At 34.0% G+C, this 27,025-nt stretch overlaps 1 protein-coding gene across 6 annotated transcripts in view; it reads left to right on the top strand.

Moving 5' to 3' along the window:
- Positions 1-26,611, top strand: part of FSTL5 (follistatin like 5) — a 553,085-nt gene extending 526,474 nt beyond the window's left edge. For all 6 annotated transcript variants that reach the window (XM_054576111.1, XM_054576108.1, XM_054576110.1 and 3 more), the window contains one exon: positions 23,909-26,611. In XM_054576111.1, coding sequence (XP_054432086.1) covers positions 23,909-24,611 — 703 coding nt within the window. In that variant the 3' untranslated portion in view covers positions 24,612-26,611. The remainder of the gene's footprint in view (positions 1-23,908) is intronic.
- The last annotated feature ends 414 nt before the right edge of the window (positions 26,612-27,025 follow it).

Below are 27,025 nucleotides of genomic sequence, written 5' to 3'. Positions count from 1 at the left end.
AAAAGAAAATAAACACTTCAGCAAGTCCACACGTGTGATTACTCTCATTGCATTCTCTGCAAACAAAACAAAAAAACAAACAGAACGAAGAGCTGTACTGTACACTGGTGAATCTGTTACATGCTCAGCGGTGCCACGCTCATTTGCAGTGTTTCCTATGGAACATTGTGGCTCTTCTCTTTCCTGCTCAAAAAGGAAAAATAAAATCAAAAGTTGCCTTGTTGTTGTGAGCTGACCTGCAAATCATCTTATTCTTCTCTATGACTCTAATAATAGTAGCACATATTGTATTGGGCATTATCTCTGTCAAGTTTCTGCAGCTTTTGAAAATGACAATAATTCATGTTCAATCCCTTATAGAAAATATGCCAGACTGTGGCATAAGTAAGCGTCTCCCTCAGAACAACTCATACTGGCCTTTACTTGGAGCACTTACCCGACACAGTCCTGAGATATACAAAAGGATGTTGCGACAGCCTCGTGCATATGAAACAATTTTAGAGTTACACAAATTTGAAAGTATCGGTTGATTTCAAATCGCCCTGTCTGTACATATATTTTATGTTTGCACATATGTGTATGTGTATTAAATCATCAGGGGTTGTACTAAGCAGATGTACACCATGTCGTCATGCATTCTAATCGGCTGGTACTTATAACCTATCAGTTGTCAAACACTTTTAACATCAGTTCACAAATAGCTGGGCTTTATGGAATGTTTAATCTGTGCAAGGCAATGTTTTAACCTATTATTAATCATAACTACCACACTATTCCCATTTCATGAATTAGAAAACAGACTCACAGATATATTAAGTGGTTTGCTCAGCATCACGTGGTTATTAAATTGTGGCATGGGCATACAAACCAGCCCGGTCTGGTTGGAGCCGAGTATTGGGGTGCCCTTAAACACTTTGCTCTGATGCTGGCACTCCATGCCTGAACTCCCCCACCCCCCAATACACATGTACACGTTTACATCCATTGGAAGTTTGCCTTGGCTTGGTTTACTTAGTAACCTTGTGTTTGTGTTTGTGAAGAGATGTTGAAACACTTATTTGGTCAAATATATTTCTGAAATTTGTTTTACAGGAAGCCTTTTAAGAGAGTTCCGTTGTTAATGTGAAAAAAATAGCATGAGTCAATGAAATTTTACTGATTAAAATGTGTGTTTTATATTCATTGGATAGTGCTATGTTTTCGTATTTTCGATACTTGAATTATCTTCTACTTAAATTAGTTTCTACTTCCCATAGAAAATAAATGTGCTCATTCCTTATTTTCATCAGCATTTAAGAGCCTCCTCATTGTTGCCAGTATGTTAAGAACTGTGATCAATGATATTTGTACTTGCTACTACATAATATCGGTATAGGCTTTGTTCATTTAGATTTATAATTTAGAAAACTGAAAAAAAAATCCCTGGTGTTCTTTAGACTTTTATAAATATTTTTTCCATGGGACATTATAAAAATACCATTCTGTAGCTATGTAAGATGCTAATTAGACAGCCAATCTTTTTAATCATCAGCCAGTGACAAAAGGGGAAATGAAAAGACAAAATATGAAAGATTTTAGGTAAAATGCTTTTGTTGAATGGGATATTACTCATTTTCACCATCAATGAATGCCTCCAGTACAATGAGCTGCTCACTTATTTCTAAGTAGCCATTGTTATTTTCTCTCTGGTTTATTATAAACATTGGGCAGAAAAACAGTATTGTATAAGTTTGGGCCCACTTAAAAATAAATGTGGAAAACCTCCAAGGGCCAGATGGATTTATCAGCAGAGAATTACTTCAGATGCCTCAACATTCTCTCACTTACATAAACGACCATTTGAGTTACATTTTCCTATATCTACAGATTTTCTTCATCCTTCTTGCTTTGAACGGAGCTCCATTTTCCTTTTTCTTGGTTTCTTTTGCTTACATGCCTGGTATTTTCATTCAAAATAACTTTGATGTGTATGGGATGAGGGAGTTGTTTGCCTTCACCATTTTTACTCATACTGTCATTTATAGATCATAGATCCTCCACCAATGTGAGAAAAAAAACAGAAACATCCCCTTTAGAAAACTATAATCCTCCACCTCAATTGTATCACTTTCAACTTTTATTTTCTGTATCTTCAGCACCTAAGTCACTCCTTGTCAACAATTACTTATTGACATCAGGTACTACCTTCATTTTTATACCAAGACCTGCCAAGTGATTTCAGTTTCCATGCAGAAAATCCATCCACCATATCTCTCCCCACTTTTACAATATCAACCAATGCTATTATTGAATTGCCTCTATTACTCACATTGCATTTAGAATGAGGTCATTGCTGCAAATATGATAATCTATTATAAGACAACCTATTATCTTTTAAAAAAAATAATGAAATACTTTTCATGAGATTAAGGCCATTTATGATCTAGTTCTTTTCTTTTTTCTTTCTTTCTTTTAATTTTTACAATGCTAGCAGCAATATATTAGTATTACATTTTTTAATTACAGTTTTTTTACATTCACTATTCTTTTGTGTTAGTTTCAGGTGTACAGCATAGTGTTCAGGCAAGCACATAGTTTAAAAAGCGCCCGCATATTTTCAGCACCATACATAGTTATTACAATACTATTGACTATATTCCTGATGCTATTTATCTTTTTCATCCTCATCAGTGACTACTTCCTAATATTTATTTTGTGCTTCAGTCAAGCTTGTCCAGGACCTCTGTTGCGCTAGGCTCTCTGTGAGCCTGTGCGATGTCTCTACTCCAGCCCTCCTTTTTTGAACCTATTCTAGCTCCTCAAACTTATATTTTCATAAAATTCTATGCTAGCTCCTCTAATAGCAGAACTTATTTTTTTTTAAATTATTTGTTTACATGTTTGTCTTCACCATGAAAATAAGAGAATGATAACCATTGTATTGCTATTCTGAATATGTAGCTCATTGCCTGGCACATGGTTCAAATTCATAATGCTAAGTAAGGGAATGATTGATTATAATTAGTAGAAGTTACTTGCAAATGTTTCAAAAACTTTCCTTTGCAATCTTGCCACTACTTAGGGAAAAAATTTTTTAATCTTAAATAAAGGCTAATAATTCTAATTATTCTGAATTGAGCAAAATGTGCCAATTTTCTGACAGGCTTTGTCTGATCATCTGCAGAAACACATGGGCATAGATGGAGGGGTTTGATACAGACATTATTATCACATACTTTAATGAATACTGTCTCTCAAGTTCTTTATAATCTAGTAAAACAATTTAATATATAAACAGATACATTATGATAAGAGTTATAACAGAGGTAGTGTTAAGACATGCCTAACAGAAGTGAAGGATGCAACCATGTTGGAGAAGTGAGAGATGTGACAGTAGAAGCCATTAGGGAATTGATTAAATGTTACATAAAATTATTTTTAAGTCATTCATAGCTAGAGATCAAAGACAGCCTTGTTGTTTTAGACTTCTTGATAATTAAATAAAAATTTACTTTTTTTAATTAAGAGATTTGTGCTCTCAAGCTTGCAGAGGGAAAGGGTCATGTGGTAGAAGTGAACCCAGTAATTTCTGTGCTAAAAATACAGACATTCACATCTGTGTACAAAAGTCTGTCTTTTGTTTAAAACCCACATCAAATTTTGTCAGTTAGTTTAAAGATATTTTCCTGTGCCATTCCCTCTCTACAGCTATGTAGATTCTGTCCACTTCCTATATTTTCAAAGCTGATTACAATTACAACTCCTGCAGCATTTATCAAATTGTGTTTTATATAATGGATTTTGTTTTATTATATGCAAATAATAAAACAGAATTTATCCTTGCACTCTCTAGATAATCTTTTTGAGGGAGGTAAGGTATTAAAATTTGTTAAACAGTTCACTCAGTGCAGTACCTGACAGACAATGCTTGTTAAATAAAATTATTTGAGTAGAATTTTAATATGTAGTTAATCAACTTTAGTAAATTTTATCTCTGCATAAAGTGAAGATGTAGATTAAAATATTTATGTCACACAAAATAAATAATATTAAGCAAATAGTGGAAACTGAGATACTAGCTAGAAGATGTACATTTTTTTCCCTTTAAGCATGTTTTAGGGAACACTGTCTTTTATTTGAGAATCTTCAATTTCTAAATAGTGAAATTCTTTTTTTCTTTATGTACCAACTAAAAAAAATAAAATAAAAATTCTCCACAGTAGTTTTTATCTCTGTTCACTACTCTCTTACTCCTGAGTGAGGAATAGAACAGAATTCGGGAACATACAATCTAATCTAAGCTCTTCAATAAGTGAGCTGTGAGACCTCAGGTATATCCTTTAATCTCACTGAATTTCAAGATTTTCCTCTGTAAAATGAGGGAATTGAACATATTATCTCCAAAGTCCCTCCAGCCCCAAAGCAAACTCTAGGTTTTAAGATTGTCTCAGACCAGAACATCTGACTCTGAGCTGTTCTTCTCTGTAGCTCATTTCGATGCTATAGAAGAACTACCAAGTGTTAATCAGTCTCTCAATGGAGGCAAACAGTGTTTGGAATGGGAACTTCCTGGTCAATGAATAGCTATTAAATCTAATCTATAATCACTCAAAGAGCTATGATAACTGTAATATGGCTCCATTTACCACATTGCCAAGTATATCCTTGATTACAAGTAAATTCTAGCCTCAACCTATTTCACTGACATTCAGCCCACAGCACACAGCCCAGAGTCTTTCTATTTTGGTATTTGAAATACCTTAATATAGTTAATACCTAAATATGGAAAATATAAACATTATATCAACATAACACTTTATAATATAAACACATTTTTCTTTCCTAATTATAGCTTCCTCTAACCTTACTGTCTGCCTCTAAAAAAAAACAAAAAACCATATAATATCATATGACCTTTTTATGTTTTTAAATTTTTTAAAATTGAAGCTTGTTTGAAGAGTAGACATCTGCAAATATCCAAAGTAGCATTCTGCCACTTTCTAATTTAACTTACAAATTAGATACTTTGACACTGCACATTTGTAAAATCTTATGAGCAGAATGAGTGCTACAGAAAAGTAGTAGAGCAGCAAGATTCTCTTTATATAGGAAAAATGTATAAAAAGATAGAATGGGAAAATACTATAAAAATGCAACTTAAAACCACAATGAGATACAACTTCACACCAGTCAGAATGACCATCATAAACAAATCAACAAACAAATGCTGGTGAGGTTGTGGAGAAAAGGGAACCCTATACACTGTTGGTGGGAGTGCAGACTGGTGCAGCCACTGTGGAAAGCAGTGTGGAATTTCCTCAAAAAGCTAAAAACAGAACTGCTTTTTGACCCAGCAGTTCCACTGCTGGGATTATACCCTAAGAATCCTGAAGCACCAATTCAGAAGAACCTATGCACCCCAATGTTCATAGCCAAGTATTGGAAGCAACTTAAGTGTCCATCAATAAATGAGTGGATCAAAAATTATGGTACATTTACATAATGGAATACTACTCAGCAGAAAGAAAGAAAGAGCTGCTACCCTTCATGACAGCATGGATGGAACTGGAGAGCACTATGCTAAATGAAATAAGCCAGGGGGTAAAAGGCAAATGCCATATGATCTCAGCTGTAAGGGGAACCTAATCAACAAAACAAGCAAGAAAAATATAACCAGCAACACTGAAAGAAAAACAAATGGACAGTAATGAGAAGGAAGGAGGGAGCAGGGTAACAGGGAAAAGAAGGGGGAGGGTCAAGTCAAGGAACAGGTATGAAGGACCTATAGACAAAGCCAAAGTGGGGAAGGACTGAGGGTGGGAGGTGCAGGTGGGTGGGGCAGGGGAAAGTGGTGGTGGGAAAATGGGGACAAATGTATATGAACAATAAAAGAATTTAAAAATGTATTTTTACAGAATTGACAGAAGTAGGAAAAAGGAGGAATATGTTTTTCTTTAAATAAAAGAAAGCATGTGTTCTACAGACACTATTTAGGAAAGTGCCTCTCTGCTTCTCAAAAACAAACCTTAAGAAGGATAGACGCTGCCTTCAGGACATTATATCATTCAGTGCCGTGCCTATGTCCCCAGTAACCAGTAAGGAAATATTTTGAATAAGTTAACATTCTGTTTCCAATGTCAAAATAATTATATTAAAACTACTATAAGAATTGCTCTTACTAGACTTGGTAGGTGTGGCTCAGTTGGGTTGGGTGTCCTCCTGCAAATTTTCAGTCAGGGCACATGCTTTGTTGGTTCAACCTAGGTCAGGTTGTACAAAAGGCAACCAATTGATGTTTTCCTCTCACACCGATGCTCTCCCTCCCTTCCCCTTCTCTCTCTAAAAGCATGTTCGTGAGTGAGTATTTAAAAAGAAAAAAAAAAAGAATTGCTTTTACTCTGTGGATAGTGTGAGCACTCCTTCAACATCAGCACAAGTTTAATTTCCTCTCCTTCTGGGCATCTGATGATGAACAATACAAAATACTAGGAAAGGTCAAGCCCTGTCCACTGCCTCAGGTCACCTTCAAGTTGACTTTGGTTCAGCTACTGTTTCTATGTTTAAGACTTAAGATAGATTTGTTTGTGGGGAGTGTGGGGGGATGGGCAGAGCAGGGAAGAGTAATGGGGGGAAAAGGAGGATAAATGTAATTGAACAACAATAAAAAATTTTTTAATTAAAAAAATTTAAGATAGAGAAGAGATACCTTCATCATGGACTATATCTGTCCAATTATCCCAATGGCGGAATGCTCACTAATGTCTTAGTCCTGAAAATTTCAAGCTAAAACTGAATGAAAAATACAGTAGAGGAATTATACTACTTCAAAAGCAGTCAAAATAAAAATTCAGACATATACAGCCAATGAAAACAATTGTGAGGATTATTCACATTATATAAAGATTAAGTTAATGTTTCTTAAATAGCCAGCATTTCTGAGATAAAACATGATATATTTTACTAGAAATTACTCTTCACATAATTTTTTAGAAGAATAGTTTCAAGAAGTCCTAAAGAAAGATTATAATATTTTATTTCACACTGAACTCAAAGCTCAACTGATTTTATTTATTTATTTTTTACCAGCCAAGAAATGATCTTGCAAAGAACTTCCCATATGAAGAAAGTGGCAATGGCTCCCTATGCCTTTGAAATCTGTTTCATGTAAAGAAAGGGAGTTTTGAGCCTCATCAATTTTTAAACACAAAGGAAATACTTGACATACTATAGTGAAAAAAAGTTATAGTCTCTCATTATTAATTCACAGATCAGCTGTTCAAGCAAAATTGTTTCTGAATTTATAGCAAACTAAAAGGAGCATAAAAATTATTTCTTCCTTGTGGTCTCCATAAACATCTTTAACAGGTACTAGGTAATAAGTGCAATATAAATGCCTTTTCCAATAGATGAGTGAAGCTGTGATCGGGTTGTAATACACTGTAATGTCTTTTCAGACCGTAGACCTTTTCCAAGGGAACACTCTGGCTTCTTTCATACTCTTTCTAAGGAAGAAGTGTGCTGCATTATGCTGTGTTTTATTTCTGAAAAAATAAAATAAACTCCCCAGATCATTTTTAAAAGTAGCATTTAGATATCCTGAAGAGAGCTCGTATCGCTTGCTTTTTTTTTGTTACAGTCAGCTAGAGAATTCAGGGTGGGCAATATAGGTAGCCCTGAAGCCCAGGTTTGATGCTCATATTCCCTCAGCTGCACTAGTATCCCCACACTTTAACTTTAGCACCTTTTATTCTTAGCTGCACTCTCACTGGGGTAAGTCGAAACCTATCACAGTTCTAAAATAGCGTAAGCAATAGAAATAAGAAAATTGGTTCTGGACTTTTAATGAGAATCTCATTAGCTTAAGAAAAAAAGCTAGTGTTCTTGTTCAGAACTCTCATGAATCTCATAAGAACAGCAATAATAGTAATAGTAGATGCTCTTTGCTACTTTATACCAGGCAGCCCACTCTGTATTTTAGGTATAACATTTATAGTGTCCTCAATAATTCTTCAAATGAGGAACTCATAGACGTTAATAGAGATTGAAATATGAAAAGTATATGTCAACCAAAGAAAAGCTCACTGGAGGTGAGCAAAACCTTACCAAGTAGTTCTTGAATTAGATTGCGGAATTCAGGATTAGGTCTCTAATTTCAAGTTAAGTATTTTAGGTAGCAGCAACTGTGAGGGCAAAATTATTGAACAGAAATTCTTTGGCATATTTGAGGAGCGGCACCAAGGCCGCTGCAGCTCTAGAGGTTAGGGGGTGAGTTTGGAGAAGGCCAGTTGCATATTATTTTCTGTGATAGAAGCCATTGAAGGTTTTGATCACAGATGAGACTGGATCTAATTTTCATTGGGGAAGTGTCACCATAGTGTTGTGGAGATTATATTCTAAGAGAACAGGGGTGGAGAACAGTTTGGAAGGTAATGTAGAAGTCAAAGGACAGGACCTCAGGACAGTGAGTTTTCAAGGACATGATATTAAGGCTGAATCAGTATTCAGTAACTACTTTTTCCTTTAGGAAGGTTTTTTGTATTGTTTTGGTGCTTTCCCAGCTTTCTCCACCACATTTTTTAATTTCCAGATTTGAAGAATGCTATACAAAAATACAGATGTTAGCCCTGGCCAGGTGGCTCAGTTGGTTACAGTGTAGTTCTATAAACCAAAATGTTGCGGATCGGTCAGAGCACACACCTGGGTTGCAGGTTTCATCCCTGGTCTGGGCGCGTAAGGGAGGCAGCCAATCAATGTTTCTCTCTCGCATCAGTCTCTCTCTCTCTCTCCTCCCCTCCCTGCCCCCCCCCCCCGCCCCCGCACCATTCCTCTCTCTCTCTAAAATTAATAAACATATCCTCAGGTGAGGATTACAAAACTACAGATATTATAGTTAGAAAAATTGTTTGTTTTCTGTGTGTAAAAAAGTATATATGACTTAGATAAAGGACAGAGGTGGCTAAGTAAAGAGTAAAGAGGTCATAAGGTATAAAAAAATATGACTAATGCTGGAACAAGAATGTGTCTTCGATGCCATCGGCAACAATCATCAACTGAGGCTCTTCAGTCTCTTCCTCTTTTGAGGGATTATGTATACAGGTAAGTTGTCCTGGAAGTGCTACATGAAGTAGATTGGAATGTGATTGAGAAGAGTGTGTGAGAGAAGTTCAGGAAGCGATCATGGAATTAATGCATGAGAAGATGACTGAGTGTCTCTTACATGGAAAGCTCTGTCATAGACGCAAGTACTGCGGATCTGCGAGTCCAAGGCTTGCCTCTCAAGGAGCTGAGCGACAGAATAGAATACATATCTCTGCTTTACATATTGCACTGGTGTATTCAAGGCAGCTTGTACTCACTGTTACAGACTCTGCTGCTTATTTCGTTCCCTATGTTTGAAATAATGTGTTTTTCCACATCTTTACCTGACCACCACTTCCCAACATTTTCTTTGTTTCCTCTGGGAAGATTTTCATAATTTCTACCAGTCCATTTTCTAATGGAATTTCATACTTCATAATGGAATGCAACAAACTGTATTAAGAAAATGAGTATATATTAATGACACTTTTAAAGTATTTGTTGAACAAACATATACAGCAGTATGCACAAACCACTGCGTTGTTTGATTTACAGGAATTAATTCGGTCCCCACAAAAACCTTACGAGCAGATGTATTGCTATTCCTGTTTTACACGTGAGGAAACTACATCACTCAGGGCTACACGGTCAATGTGTGGTGGGAAGTGAAGCTACATAGTTTAGCACTGGGCCCGCATTACTGATCCTGGACTATACGCTCCTCCAGAACAGTGACCGTTGCCCCATCAGCGGTGTGTGCTGCCGCCTAGGCCACTTTCTGAACAGGAAGACGTTCTGAGAAGAGGGATCAAAAAGTTGGGAAAGGATGAAACATATTAGAGAAATTAGTTACTATATGAATATAGCTGGAGTTCAGAATAGCATTATTGAAAAATACTATGAAATAAGCCACATAAATTATTTTATAGATGGTCTTGATTACAACATGGAGGTTCACTCTATTTGCATGACCCTTAAGAGTTGTTGGTTTTTGAACAAAATTTACTACAGTTAGAACAAACAAACTGGTTTAATATTTACTAGATATGCTTAAACTTTCTGAATTAAGCTACTGTTGAAATATAAAATAGTGTTAGTTATGTTTGTTAGATAAATAACATAAAAGGAGATAACTGTCCATGCACAGATTTTAGTATAATGTGCTGAATGTTGAAGTAAGTTTAATTATTTTTGAAACTAGATCTGGGATATGGGTAATTTATACACAATAGAAAAGGCACCACTGTTGGGTATGATTTCACGCAGGGTATCTTTTAAACACACAGAAATGAATTCAGCAAAAGAGTACAGGTGAACCGACATTTTATATGTAACTAAAGCTATCACATGGTAAGAGAACAGGTAATGATTACAATTCTATTTAAAATAAAATGACCAAACAATAGGGGAATAACATCTTCAACAGAAGCAAACGAAAAACCAAACAAACAAACAAAAAAACCCCACAGAATAAGCTTGTGAGAAATACCTTATGACAACCTCAATTGTTAATGGACAAAACAGGTTAGAGCATTAAGTGAAAAGTCACTGGTTCCATCTGTTGTCTAAGTCATTGTTTGTGTTAATTAGCCATGGCAACCAGAAAATACACTTAATCTTTCATAGTCATTAGAAGAAAAGAGCAGCATTTAATGACCTTACTATCAGATGAACCTTTAAAATTTTCCTCTTGGAAGAATAATACAATTACATACTGCACTAGATCATTGGACTTTAGAGAAAATCATTTTTATTCTATATTTTAATGTTGACAGATTGTCATAAAAAAAGCTCATCAATAATGAAGATGCAGAATTAGGTTTAGAGTAAACATAGGCTCATAAGCTTGAATGTGCTAAGCAGAAATATTTCACCATTCAGCATTTCTAAATATCTAGGTGCTAAATTCTCTGAATAAAGAAATGATCTATGTAGGCATCCATCATTCACCCACTCATTGTAGGCATAAGTTAAAGAATACCATCAAAACAAATTAGTGGCTGGTGCTCTGAAATGTTGAGTATTTAGCCCCCCTAAAGCCACATGCATCTTTTTGAGTAGTTAAAAGATGAGAAATCATTTTAAAGTCAAAATAGCTTTGTGAGCTTCAGAACAAAGTGAACAGACAAGAAAACCTGCTGAGGGGAAAAAAAATTGAAGCTCTTAAATGTATTCATCTTTCTTTTTCAGGGAGATGATCTAAATTAAAAAAAGAATAAATTCGTGACTGATACTTGCATTATTTGTAACTTTAATATGTTTTCTTGACATCTTGCAATTATCATTAATGATAATAGCTGTAATTTACTGAGCACCTACAATATATCAGACTTTGCACATTTATTTCTCTAATCTTCATTGTTTATGCATTATTAGACTATATAAAAAAGAAAAGAACAAAGGCTCGGATAAAGTAACTTATTCAAATGTCACAAACTAGTACATACGAAAAAAGTACTCAAATCACCTGACTCCAAAACATATCTTTTCACTATACAATCATTAAGAACCTGCATTGGAATATTCTTGCTTGACATTAGGATCTTATCAATATTTAAAGAAAGATAATACATCTGTTAATATTTTTACAGATGCTAAAAACAATGAATTTTCAGGTAATAGTCTTCTGTAACTGCTGATGTGTTATTATTCTCCTTTTTATATTTGTTTTCTGAGTTCTTTCTTGCTTACTTCCTAAACTGCAGCGCTTTTTTCTCCCCTTTTTGATGAGTTCAACTAATGAGTCAGACATATTAGACAATTATCTAAGTTGTCTTCATATATAAATATGGGGTAAAAAGATTTAAAACCCCTGAATGATAGACCAATTATAAATAAATGATCCTTTTGAAATAAATACTGAAATTACAGCAAGGATTCCAGATGCACCGCTCTTAGATTGTGGTAAACTTGGAGAACGTCTAAATGCATACATTAAAAATGTAATTTTTTTACTTCTTTCAGGTGAATAACCTAAATTACATAGATCACATTTTTGGTTTTTCTTTTTCCCTACATCTAATGACTATTATTGTCTTCTATGAGATGTTTATTTTTCTTTTTTAACCATTAACTAAAATTAAGGACAGACCAAGTATGTCGTAATACAGACAGGGACAGGCTCTTTGATAGTATCACTTTTATTTTGAGTTAGACTTTGTCAGCAATTTTTACCTTTTTTTACTGTTAATTAGTTTTAGTTTAGTCTATTTATATTTAGATCTTTTATTGAGGTGTAATAGTATATTAGTCTCAGTATACAATAAAATGATCCAATATTTATATATATATTACAAGTAATCACCACAATAACTCTAGTTAATACCTGTTACCATACACAGTTACACATTTTTTAAGATATACTTAGCAACTTCCAAATATACAATAAAGTGTTGTCAACTATAGTCATGATATTTGTTTTGAATATATATTTTATTGAGCTGCAATTCATATAGCACAAAGTTAAAGAGGCATAGAATATTCAGAATTTGTGGCATTGGTGTATTTAGAATGTTTTACAACCACCACTCTAGTTTCAGAATATTCAAAAATGTTTTCATCACCTCCAAGGAGGACTTGGACCCATTAAGCAATTGTTTCCCAATCCCCTTTGCCCCAGGCCTTGGAAATCCCCAGAAATATGCTTTCTGTTTCTATGGATGTACCTTTTTATAATACATATAAATGAATTAATTTTATATAAATTGAATTATACATTATGTAATATTTCATATTGAGCTTCTTTAATTTAGCTTAACATTTCCCTAGTACATCCATATTGTAGCATGTATTCATATTTCATTTGTTTTTTGACTAAATATTACATTATAAAATATACCGCATTTGTTCGTTGATGTACACTTAGGTTTTTCCCACCTTTTGGATATTGAGAATAGTGCTATGTTGAATATTCATGCATAAGTATTTGTCTGAATACCTGTTTACAATTTTGGAGGAATATATATATATATATATATATATATATATATATATATATATATATAATTGCTGGATCATATAATAATCCCTTGTTTATTTTTGAGAAAATGACAAATTCTTTTCTTCGGTATAGAAGTATTTTACATTCTCACAAGAAATATGTAAGAGTTCCGATTTTTCCACATCCACACCAACATTTGTTATTACTTATCTTTTTGATGATAGACGACCTAATAGATGTCAAATGGTAGTTCATTGTGGTTTGGTTTCATTTCTTAAAGACTTATGATGTTGAACATTTTTTTAGAGATTGTCGGTCATTTGTACATCTTCATTGGTGAAATTTCTATTTGAGTCCTATGTTTATTCCCTAAATGAGTCATTTATCCTTTTGTTCTTGCATTGTAAGAGCCCTTAATTTATTCTGGATACTGGCCAATGTCAGATATGTAACTCAGATATTTTCACTCGTACTGTGAGCTGAATTTTCACTCTCTTGAGAGTGGTCTTTGATACAAAATTTTTTTATAAAGTCCAAATTAATTTTTTTTTGTTCCTTGTTTTGGGGGTCATATCTAAGAATCTGCTACCAAATCAAAGATCATGAAAAAATATACCTAAATTTCTTTCTAAGCATTTCATAATTATAGATTTTACTTAAAATTTAAAAAATATATTTTGAGTTAACTTTTTATATGGTGTGTTACAGTTCCATTTGTCTAAGAAACTATCCCATCTGATCGAATAGTCTTAACACGTTGACAAATACTGTTAAAAGCTGGTGACCATCTAATTTTCATCAAAGTGGAATGGACCATTTTTCAAGGTCATTGTTATAAGCATTCTAGTTGTATGTACTTTTCTTTTGCCATCCACAGGAATTGTATGATTTAAAGTACTCAGATCCTTAAAACTAATTTATTCTTTTAGTATTCTGGGAATTACCAAATATAATCATCATTGTATAAACAAATAAAACCAATAAAAGTACAGTATTTGGATAGATATAAAATATAAGTATAAAGCACACTCTGGTTTTTCTAGGCTGACTTCCTCATAAAATTTCATGTTTCTCTATAATACCATTGTACCAATTTAAATAACTCACTAGTGAAAGGCTACTAAAGTTAGTAAGATTAAATTTTCAAGGAGAATTAATAAAGTAGTTATACAAATTCGACTACAAACTTATGTGTTCTCATTTTTTAGTATGCATGCTTGGTTCAATGTCTGAAATAAATACGTATGCTTTTTCAGAAATTTTCAGTTAAACCATATGTAATTTTAAATTCTGATGTACAGTCACCAAATTGCATATAACAGGCTTAAAAATGGAAAATCTTTCAAATTGTTGAAATACAATTATTAAATGTACTAACTCGAGTATAGATGTTGTAAAAAATAATTAATTATGACAGTTTGGATTTCAAAGCAGGTTTTAAGTGAAAGAATAGTTTGGAGAAAGATAAAAAAAAAATCTCTGCTTCACATTGTAGAATGACTTCTTGATAGGAGAAAGCTTTCCTCTTTCTAATTGGTCCATGGAATTATTTCTGCTGTACCCTTTTATCTACTGACATCACAACTGCATGCTTTGTCTTCTGGCAAACTTTTAGTTTTATTCTACTACTCTAATTCTTTATTGACATTACAGATCATAACATTTCCCAGTGGTCCTCTAATATTCAGTTATTGTGTCTTCTTGCTTATACTATGAATTTATTGTTTCAGCATCTCTTTGGTTAATTCGGTACAAGTATTCTTTGTATTTATTGTGTTTTTCATTAATTTGATATCCAAACATAGTATGATGTTTTAAGAATTTTCTTCAGTATGTTTATATTTCTCTGAAGATGAGCCTTTACATGGATTAGTCTTTTTACTATAGCACCAAGCACAGACTCTACATTTATCTAAACAGTAAGTGCATATTCAATATTAAAATCATAATCAGCAATTATCATGAGAACTACTTTAGCTTTTTAATTAGAGTTCTTACCTATTTTATTTCTATTAAAACATATATATATTTCTTATTATGAAAGAAAACTATGGACTATGCTCATTGAACAAAGATTATAAACTTAAAACCAAACAAAATGAGCTTAATCCAGTCTCCAAACTTGACTAAAGTTAACCTGTAGGCATATTTACCTTCACTCATTCATGAGCTTTGCTCATTTTTTTTTAATGGTTTAATCATACCATTCATATAATATTGTTCTCTATTCACATAACTTCATTGAATATACTTTATTCATAAACTGGTGCTTTATTTTATTCCATTATGTATCCTCTTGCATCAAGTGGCTATATCATCATCTTTTATTTTTTGATAAATCTGCTTTTTCTGTATATCCAGTTATTCACTAGAAGTGATAGATGTTTGGGCACTGTATTAATTCTGTCAAACAATTAGACATCTGAATATACTGTAACTAAATTATGCCTCTGTGCTTCAATTTTCTATAGAAGAAACAAATTCCCTACCTTTGAGAGAACTAGGGAACCAGAAAAAATAATAAAGTAGGGAATTTTGTATTCAGAAACATGTCCTACTTCTTTTTTTAAGAAAAAAAAATCTAAAAATGAAAGTAGGGAAGAAATAATGTCGCTAAAATCTTTAATATAGAATTTTTATAATGTAAAAGTCAGGTAAGAGGGAGTCCTATGATTCATTGCAGCTTTTTTAACCTACACTTGAAACAGAAAATGCCAACGCACTATCATTTCTCAAACACATCGAAAGCTTTAAAACTATTCAGAAACTGTCCTTGCTCTAGTTACTAAATGTGTGAATTCTATTTTTCTGTGCTTTCCCCTCTCCCAACTATGAATGTGATCACTCCTTGTGAACAGGTATGTTTTACTAAGCTATTTATGTGAAGTTCAGCTAAAACTAAATCCTCTGGTACTTGAGTAGGAACAGCATTCAGTCTTTTCTTATAAGGGTCAGTTTGGGATAATAGAAAACAACTAAATATAAAGGAATTCATAAAGTAGTGAATGATGGCCCATGTCAGATTTATGGTTTGTGTCTATGAGCACTCCGTCAGCTGTAACAGCATGAGATATCATTGCAGGAACCCATGGTATGTGTAGGTTTATCTATTAATGATGTGAGGGGCTATAATTTTAGTTTCTTATCTGTTTGATATTTCTTACCTTCCAACTGGATAAACAAGATACTTATAATGCAATTAGAAAAACAAGATATTAATAATCCTGCCCACTATTATTTATGAAACACTGACTATCTGACCCTAGCTTTTGAATATAGATTTTCACAAGTAAAATCTCAATACAGCTAATTTTTCAGGCTGTTCAAATTTTTTTTCCTGGAGTTTTTTTGTCAAAGAATACGATTTCTATCAGTGAAACATCAGAAAAGCTTGGGGAAATGCTTTTGTTTTAGATGTGGATTGCGGCAATGCCGTTTTTATAGCAGGAGGGAGTGGCAAATCCAGCACTCAAACACACCCAGTCTCCACTCAGTGCTGCCCATTTGCATCCATTGACATACATGGAAAGATTTATTTTAAAACCTGGGGAAGTGCAAGCGCTAGGATTTGAGTTAAGAGATAAAGTAGGAATGGAGAGGGAGCACATGGCTCCCTTCCCAGCTTCTATATGGGGATTGATCCTTGGTGGTTAAATAGTGAAAGTCAGCAGTCTCCATGTCCTCAAATACACAGGTCCTAAAGCCAGGCACAAAAACTCTCTGTTACTTTTAATCAAAATTCTTGAGTGAGCCTTGGCGGGGTCGCTCAGTTGGTTGGAGTGTTGGCCTGTACACCAAAAAGTTGAAGGGTCCATCCTCGGTCAGGGCACACACCTAGGTTGTAAGTTCAATACCTCATCGTGGTGCTTATGGGAGGCAAATGACTGATGTTTCTCTCTCTCTCTCTTTCTCTCTATGTGTTTCTCCCTCTAAAATCAATAAATATATCCTCAGGTGAGGATTAAAAAAATTCTGGAGTAAGACATGTACCTATTTTCAAATTCCATCATCTGTGCAGAACTAAGTCCACCCAGTACACCATAGCCTACCCCTCCGTTCTCTCATTAGGACCTAAAGCAATGCAATGCCTCTAAAGACGGAGTGAGCTAGACTGCCTCCTCTCCCAACACTGTGAGAGATCAGGTGATTGGATAAGATGAGGCCTGGGCGATGACCTTGTCGAACAAGTAGGAGCAAAACTGTTAACAAGAGAAGTCCATTGTCACTGTGATCTCTGTTGCATTCAGGAATGGAAAAATGTAGTCACATTTGAGTAACACTATATGTTTATTAACATTGTGGGAATACTAGCTAAACAGAAAAATTGATAATTTTGTTTTGTTTTTCCTATCCATGGATTGTAATAATCTGTTGTGCCATAGGGAATATTTTATTTGATTCATAATAGGAAAATGATGCTAGTTAATGTGCAAAGCAGTGGCAAGTTCTATTTATTGAGAATTTACTGTGTGGTTAATGATAAACATATTCATTCTCATTCTCAAAGCAAGCTAGTATTTTTATCTTCTTTATGTTGATGAGAAAGTTGTAACTCATAGAGGTCAAGACATTACATAGAAAAAACACGATCATGAAACTATATCAGCCAGGACTGAAAACCCTTTACTTCAGGGAAAACAAGTTCTTAGTGTATGAATCATTTCAGGGGTTCACCTAAAGCTTGACAAGAGTAATTAAGTTGAGCCTCTTTATTAACTTAATAATAATAAGATTTTTTTGGCTAAGCATTCAGACAAAGAAAATAATTTGAGAAAAAAATGCTCTAACTATTCTCACAAAATCTAACAACAAATCCACACAATGCCATGCTGAGCGACGGGCATACTTTTAGTTGCGTTTTTTCCCCCTAGTAAAATAAGCAATTTCAGGAGTTACTTTTAACTCACAATTTTCACAGTCTGTAACTTTTTATACACATTCTGATAAATATCAGACAAACTATGTTAAATTTAGTACTATGCAGGATTTTATTATACTAAGCAGGCATGAAACTTGAGAGCCTTGTAAATATTAATCATCGGCTAATGAACAGTGGGAGATTTCTGAATATCAATCTGTACTAGAGGGAAATTTTGAATTAGAGACACCACTTCCTACCCAATAAATCAGCAGTGAAAAATTGAAGGCATTCTTATGCATCAGCCTATGTAGCTAGATCTCTAGTCTTAAAGGAGATGCAGTGTGGAGGCCAAAATAGATGTAATTTTATCACCGCAAGTGGAGCTTTTGCATTTTTAACCGGACCATTTTTAAAATTTTAATTACCTCCAAAAGAAGCTGGATTGTACCACAACTTCAGTGCATTCCCTGGAATTAGCGTTAAAATAGTTCAAGATTAGCTCTGCCTCATTAGCATTCAAAAAACATTACCCATGGGGACTAGAAGACTCGAGGTTAAGAGGAGAAGTGAAATGCCAAAACTTGATTCGCTTATTGCTTTTATTAAATGTGCATATTACTTCTTTTGCTGCTGAGTGCATTTACAATGCATAACAGAAAAAAAGACAGTATCTTCAATCATAATTCATAATTTCATAAATGATAGAAATAATCATACATCTACACTCTTGCGTATTCTTAATAATTGTCCATTAATGGAACATCATCTATTTTTAATAGTTAATTATTTATTAAGACAAGTATAGGAGTGGATGGGGATATTTAGGATTTTATGAAATTCTCTTTTTTTATATTTTTATTTTTAAATGGTTTATTCTATTACAGTTGACTCAATTTTTCCCCCTTTGCCTTCTTCCACCCATCCAACCCCACCCCTGCTCCCACAGTCAGTTCCCACTCTGTTTCCATGTCCATGGGTCATTCATACATGTTCTTTGTCTAGTCCCTTCCCCTTATTTCTACCATTGTCCTCCTTCCCCATCCCCTCTGGTCACTTTCTGTCTACTCCATATTTCCATGCCTGTGGTTTATTTTGTTCGTTAGTTTATTTCATTGAATAGAGTCCACTTACAGGTGAGATCATAAAATATATGTCTTTCACTGACTGGCTTATTTCACTTCACATAATATTCTTCAGTTCCGTCCATGTTATTGCAAAAGGTAGACGTTCCTTCTTTCTTCCTTTTTTTTTTAATGCAGATTGATTTTATTTATTTTTTAAATGTCAAAATCCATTATAAAATATTTAAAAAATTAAGTCCATTATAAAGCCTCAGCAATTAAAACAACATGATACCAGAACCAAAATAATCGAGTAGATCAATAAAATAAAATAAGCATTCTAGAAACAAACATATATACCTGTCTAACAATGTAATATATGATTAAACTGATATTTTAAATCAATGGAGAAAATAAGGCTTATTCAAAAAATAAGGTGCATGGATCACTAATACTTGAAATAAAACAAATATAGAGCCTTATTTCACACATTATACCACAAATATTCAGGTGAGTTAAAAATCAATATGTAAAATCTAAGGAGTTTTAGGAGAAAATGCAAAATAATATTTTTCTTACCCTGAAGTAATATATTTAAACCCAGAAGATATAAAATAAAATATTAACAATATGACTATATTAAACATTTAAGACTTACAGTAATACACATATAAAAAAAGTTAAAGGACAAGTAATAGAATATGAAAGTATTGGTAACACATCTGAAGAAGGGTTAGTAGTTTTTTGTTCTTTTTAGGGGAAAAATTCTGCAAATATTTAATCAAAAATCGATAAAGAATACCAAAAAGTTTATTTAAAATTTTTAAAAAATAATAGAAATAGGCAAGAAATATACAAAAACAGGTTTAGTTTTCAACAAATAATAAAGTAACAATTAAAATAACACATCATTGTCACAATCAGATTAATAAATATTGAAAATATTGATAATATCAAGTATTGGTGACTGTGAAAGGAACTGGGTATTCATAGATTCTTTTTCTTCATCTTAAAGCAGTCACGTTAGCATATGTTGCAATGCTGGTTTAGTGGAGGTGTATTCTTTTAGCCTTCTTTTATCTAGGAAACTCCTTATTTCACCTTCTATTTTAATTGAAAACCTTGCTGGGTAGAGCAGTCTTGGTTGCAGGCCTTTGCTTTTCATGAATTGGAATATTTCTTGCCATTCCTTTCTGGCTTGTAGTGCTTCTCTTGAGAAGTCAGCTGCTAGTTATATCGGGGCCCCCTTGTATGTTACTACCTGTTTTTCCCTTACTTGCTTTAGGATTCTCTGTTTGTCTTTGGTATTTGCCATTTTAATGATGATGTGTCTTGGAGTGGGCCTCATTGGGTTCCTCTTGAATGGGACCCTCTGTGCTTCCTGGACTTGTGTGACTTTCTCTTCTCCAAGGGGAGTTTTCCATCATTACTTTTTCAAACAGGTTTTCTATCCCTTGCTCCTCTTCTCCTGTATAGTAGGGATCCCTACTATACAGATATTATTACGTTTCAGGTTCTCCTGCATTTCCCTCAATGCGTCTTCATTCTTTTTAAGTCTTTTTTCATTTTCTTGTTCTTTCTGGGAGGTTATCTCTACCTTATCCTCCAGCTCACTGATTCAATCCTCAGCTTCATCTAGCCTGCTTTTAATTCCTTCTAATGTGTTCTTCAGTTCAGAAATGGTATTCTTTATTTCCTCTTGTCTCTACTTGATAGTTTTTATGTCCTTTTTCATGATGATATAGTTTGCAGTAAGTTCCTTGTAGTTTCCCTGTAGTTTACTGTAATTCTCTCTGAGCTCACTGAGCTCACTGAGCTTCCTTAGAACCGTTGTTTAAAACTCAACACCTGATAGTTTACTTACCTCTATTTCATTTAGTTCTCTTTCTGGGGATTCCTCCTTTCCCTTCGAGTGGGTGGGGGGGTGTTTCTTTGTCTTCCCATTATTTGTGAAACTCTTGTTTTTCACTTCTGCTTCTTAAGTTGATCTATCTTTACTTCCTGACTTTGTGGTGTGAACTTCTATGGTAGGAGATCACTGTTTTTACTTTCTGGATCTGCCTCTGATGATATCAGATGTTGACCCCGTCTGCCCTTAGGCAGTCTGTTGGAGACTTCCAGGAATCTACCGTCTGTGGCTGTCTCCTTCAGCTGTTAATCTAGGCACTCTGCACTCAGCAGTCAGGTTTAGGCACCACAGGGTGGAGCAGAGTCCCTTCTGGGTCGGAATTATTGGGTCCTCCCACACTGCTGCCACTCAGGAAAGTGGTCTGCCTGAGTAGATGGCTGCTGCCATATGGGGGAGGAGTCAGCACCAGGATCCAGCCATCTACTCTCTCAGTTCTCTCCTCAAAGCTGCCTTCTCTAGTCTCTCCTCAGGCATCTCTTGCCCACTCTGCCCCTGCCTTTTCTGGAGACCAAGGTAAGTAGCTGCAAATAAAAAATGTATGTGTTGGCTCTTTAAAAGGCTCTTTGCGTCTCCAGCTGCCTGTCTCTGGCAGAAAGCAACCCTACTGCTTTTCACAGCTGGCTTTTATCTGTGTACTTTTTGGGTTCTGGTGCTGTAGGCTGGAGATCCCCACTTATGGTTTAGACCCCACTCTTCTCAGGAGGATTCGACTGGCCGTTTCAATATCCTTTTGGTGCTGACGCCCATGGGTGCCCAGCCTGCCTTCTCAAGTCTCTATCACATGCCTTACCAGTTAGGTAGTGCTAAAGCCGATTCTTCTGTCTGTCTGAGGTTATAAGGCTCCTCCCTTGTTATTGTTCAGTTGTTTGTTCCAGGTGATTTCTCCACAATTTAGTTGTAATTCCAGGTTGATCCTGGGAGGAGGTCAGTATGACTTCCATTCACTCCTCGACCATCTTGATTCTTTCCAGGATTTTATGACATTTTCCTATGTCATAAATAATAGGAGTCAGTTTTCAGTTTTATTTTTAATTCTTTAATTTTTAGGTTGTATTTAAAAAATTTCAGTGTGCATTAATACTTTAATTGAAACATTTAGAAGTGGTTGCTATTATGATTCTTCATACTATTGAAATCAGGACAATATTTTTCCTGAATAATTATGGTAGGAGCTGCTTTACTAAAACTACACACATAGTAATTAAGGACTATAGGAATTTCTAGGATATAAGTCAGAAAAGATAAATGGCATTTTAAAATACACTAGAAACAATACTTTCAAAATGGTTACTTTATTCCATTGTAAGTAAATATGGAAAAAGTTACTAAATTAAGTAATAGTATAATTAAGCATTAGTCACTGTTTTTCAATATTTATTACTCAAAATTTCTAGACTCATTGTAAGCAGAGTAGTTATATTTGTCTCCTGTATATTCTCAGTGCTTTTTATTTAGTAGTAGCTCAACACATATATAAAAGGTCTTTTTAAATGAGTAGCTGTATATTGTAGTTTTTCTTTTGTATGGAGAAATTTGTATTCTCCAGTGACATCGAATAGTCTCTTCATAAAAGCTCATATAGCTAAAATTATAATATGGTTTTCTAACTATATGCAATGCAATAACATAGAAACAGTTATAATTTTTGTATCTATTTTAGTAAAATATTTGTGCTTATTAATTCCCTACTTACATAATTAGAAGACTAGTTTTTGAAAAAAATCATTTTTCTATGATATTAAAGATAAAAATTTATGTATATTTATGAGCTTGACATGTGCTTATATTTAAGAATTTAAGGAGCTATTACCTTGAATGCATCATATGTCTGTATTATATGTGGAAATGGTCATTTTTTTTACACAAAGAAAATTTTGTATAGAAATTACCGTACTGAAAATGAATGGCACAGATGACAATATAATTAGCTATTTTAGAAGTTTAGTTTGTTTGTTTTATTTTGTTTTCTTTTCATACAATAATGTCATTTTTTTCCTTTATAAAAAAATGTAATAGTATTTCTCTGATCATTATTTTTAGGGAGATTTTTGGAGGTGCTTTAATTAATATTACTAACAACAATAAAAATAAAAGTCCTTAGTGTTTCTATTGATCAATATGTATTTGAAATACAACTTTGTATAGTAGTTTCTATCTTATTTTATCTTATTTAACCTACTCGTTTTTGATAGAAAGCCACCAATGTTATAGGTCAGTGTTTCAAAATATATTTACACTTATCACCAGGACTTCTGATGATAATTTACAGCTAGTATTCAGGAGAAATGCTTTAGAAAGCATTTGTATACATTTTTTAAATTAAATTTAATAGAAAAATGCCAAACATCTCCAAAGTTCATCATTGTTCAATATAAGATAATCAATACAATCAGGTATATCATTAAAAACAATAACAGTATAAGCATGGCATAGGTGAAAATAATGTAACTAGTATTTAAAATGTATAACAAAATAAATGTTAAAATCATAGAGGTAATCAAGGCAATCCTAAAATGTAATATATAGAAGAATAATAGTCTATATCAAAAATAGTAAATCTGTATCTATTAAGGTTGTCCTATGAGGCAGATAAAAATGAGAAAGACATGGATAATCACTTAAATAGTAGTGTGTCATATTTATTAGGTGATCATTAGAAGAAAATGAAGTGAATAAAATATATATTCAAGACTTTTGAATTGTCGCTGGCTTTTGTAGCGGTTAACCAAACTTGTTCAATATCAGAAGGCTTAGAAACATACAATATCATGTTTACTTTTTTGCCCTCTTTGGTAAGGTAAAATTTGTTGCTCCGATTCACTAGAGATATTACTTTTAATTATGTTGCTTCCTAAAGCATAAATTTTTATTGTTTGGCCGTCACGAAGGAATGACCTAGAATAAGGAGGAGGGCAGCACAGTTTCAAGTTGACTCCTCAGACGACTGTGACACAAACTGCGGCCCAGCCTGGCAGTGAACACCTGGACTTGGCGATGGCCGTTTCCACTTGGCCACTGTGTATTTTTTTATAGTAACTACACTACGTTTTCCTGTCTAACTTCAGTTTTTATCTTTTCAGGTTTGGATTTATTCTTCATAAAGATGAAGCTGCATTACAGAAAATTGATCTTGAGACCATGTCATACATCAAGACAATTAATTTGCAAGACTATAAGTGCGTTCCTCAGTCGCTGGCGTACACACACTTGGGAGGGTATTACTTCATTGGCTGCAAGCCCGACAGCACTGGCGCGATTCCGCCCCAGCTCGTGGTGGACGGTGTAACTGACTCAGTCATTGGATTCAATAGCGATGTGACAGGCTCTCCATACATCTCTCCTGACGGGCACTATCTTGTCAGCATTAATGATGTGAAAGGTCTTGTAAGGGTCCAGTACATTACCATCAGAGGAGAAATACAGGAGGCTTTTAATATTCACACAAATCTGCACATATCTGATCTGGCGTTTCAGCCGTCCTTTACAGAAGCCCACCAATACAACATCTACGGGAGCTCAGGCACGCAGACGGATGTGCTCTTCGCGGAGCTCTCCTCTGGGAAGGTGAAGATGATAAAGAGCCTCAAGGAACCACTCAAGGCAGAAGAATGGCCTTGGAACCGGAAGAACAGGCAAATCCAGGACAGTGGCTTGTTTGGGCAATACCTGATGACACCTTCCAAGGACTCTCTCTTTATACTGGATGGACGACTCAATAAGTTAAACTGTGAGATCACTGAAGTTGAGAAAGGAAATACAGTTATTTGGGTTGGAAATGCCTAGGAGCACTACTAGATAATTATTGAATAAAGAGTTTTCCAGTACATTGCACTTCATTCATTGTTTAAATTTGCAGCTTAATTTTTCAAGTTTTTATTCTAGTCAAACATGTTACTTGGTTGGCCCAAATAAAATAGATTTTTTTTTTTTTTTTTGGCAAAGAAATGCACAATTAGTAATATGGGTTCACTAGAAATTTTAACACAATATTTAATGAGAAACTATATTCATCACAAGGATCAAATCTATAATTATGTTTTAAGCCAACAAAATAAGAATTTAAATACTTAAAAATAACTTCAGGGAATTTCAGATGACTTTCAGCACCATTTTATTTTAAGGGTGGTTTATCCATTTTTTTTTTCTTTCCTTTTTTAGTATACTTAAACCAGAAATAAAGGTATTGTGAAAACTTCAAACTCTTAATTAAAAATATTTTGTCCCATTCACTGTTTATAATCTTTTGTGCCTTGAAGGGAATGTCACAGGAGGAAAAGGAAGGCTAAAAGCTGCATACTGAACACTGTTATAACTAAATCTCTCGGCATTAAAAGAGAAATGTTTAACATCTTCTGCACTAAATCTGCCTTTAGTCATTTGTTAAATGAAATATCATTTGAAGGCATGAGTTGACCTTAGGTTGTATACAGGTGACAAACTCTAATTGACACTTACTGTATAATCTGCAGTATGCTATGGAAAATGGGGAGGAAAGGAGGAAAAATAAGTATGGTAAAATGTTTGCAATGTATTCTCTACTCATTTTGCTTTCAGTCACTAGAGCACATTAAGTTTTTAATTCAAGTTTGTCTGGGATGTCAACTGCTTACAAATGTTTATTATTAGCAGAATAGATTTTTTTTTCCCCCCACGTAGTTCAGTGTTGCATCAGCAAGAACTCTCATTTCTAAAAGAAAAAGAAACATTATTTGTGTCTGCTTAGAGTAAACCACATATAGGGAAAATAACACCAGGGAGAAAAAACTGGCTAGAAAACTGATGGGTATTAGTGTTTTAGGAAAATTAGTTTAGAAATTGGAATTAGGGGATAGCTCCACAGTGGTGAATAAAGATGTACTTCACCATTGTCTTTGCTATATAATTATAACCCATCAAAAACTTCATTCTTTAATAACTTTTCTTAATGACCTCTATTCAACTCTTGCAAAATCCTTAAATAACCCACTCACTGTGTGCTATAGCTCAAAACCTAACTAATCCTCTTATTTGAGACATCGCATAGAGTAAAAAATTACTTTTTCTTTTTAAGGGCAAAGATAAGGCCAGTAGAAGGGCATTAAAACTAGAGAGTTGGTTTATTGAAGTAAGCAGATAATTATCTAGACTTAAAGTGATAGCTTACATGTTTTAGAATCTTTTTTACTTATTTTTGCTTTGTTGCTGCTAAAATGCTAATGGGCTGTTGAAATGACCTCCATTTACCGAAGGTAATCCTATAAGGTCTTTTTTAAACACAAATTTTACTCAAGTTTAAATTGTGAAAAACTGCTTAGAAACCTGAAATTTTATAGTGTATAATATCTTATGTGTATATAGCATCCTGAACTATGTGATACAGTAGATTTCTTCGTAGCTTAAAGAAACATATGGGAAGTAGATTTAATAAATAATAAAAATCAGCTTATGTTTCTACTTATCTGCTTTCCTTTTTAGCAGTTTCCTCCCATGTGAACATGAACCATATAAAGCATCTGTGACCTAATGATTTAATGTAAGTTTGTCCTAAACGTCCTTCTTTGGTAGCTTACACCATGTGGATGCTCTGTCTATAGACATTGCTTGATAAAAAGAGAATAAACCTCTTACATTTTAATCTTTGAGAGTTCAGTCAATGTTTTAATGTGCATACAAATGTTTTCTTTTTCTTTTCTCCTGTTGCTTCAAACATAGTCTGGTGTTCTGTATTATTTTTAAAATGATAGGATGAGGTAGAGAGTAAGTGAAGTGAGATCAATTAAGAAAAGACCATTAATTCCATGCCACTGGGCCATAACAAAAAACAAAAAAAACAAAAAAAAGTCTTACCTTTTGTGACAACATGAATGGACCTGGAGAATATTATGCTAAGTGATATAAGCCAGTCAGAGAAAGACAAGTACCATATAATTTCAATTCTATGTGGTTCCCAATGAACAAAATTTTGTAACAAACAAAATAGAAATTTATTCATAGAGACAGAGAACCGACTGACAGCTGTCACAGGGGAGGGGGGTTAGGGAAGTGGCTGAAAAAGATGAAGGGATTAAGCAAAGGAAAAAAGTTCGTAGACACAGACAACAGTAGGGTGATTACCAGAGGGAAAGGGGGTTGGGGGAGGTTGAAGAGGGTAAAGAGGGAATAAATTGTTATAGAAGGAGTTTTGACTTGGTGTGTTGAACACAATACAATATGCAGAT

Source organism: Pteronotus mesoamericanus, unplaced genomic scaffold (genome assembly GCF_021234165.1).
Source record: "Pteronotus mesoamericanus isolate MK-2021 breed Mesoamerican mustached bat unplaced genomic scaffold, CSHL_Meso_final contig_32, whole genome shotgun sequence".
NCBI lineage: Eukaryota > Metazoa > Chordata > Mammalia > Chiroptera > Mormoopidae > Pteronotus > Pteronotus mesoamericanus.
The sequence above is the reverse complement of the archived record's forward strand: the minus strand, read 5'-3'. Positions and strand labels throughout refer to the sequence as shown.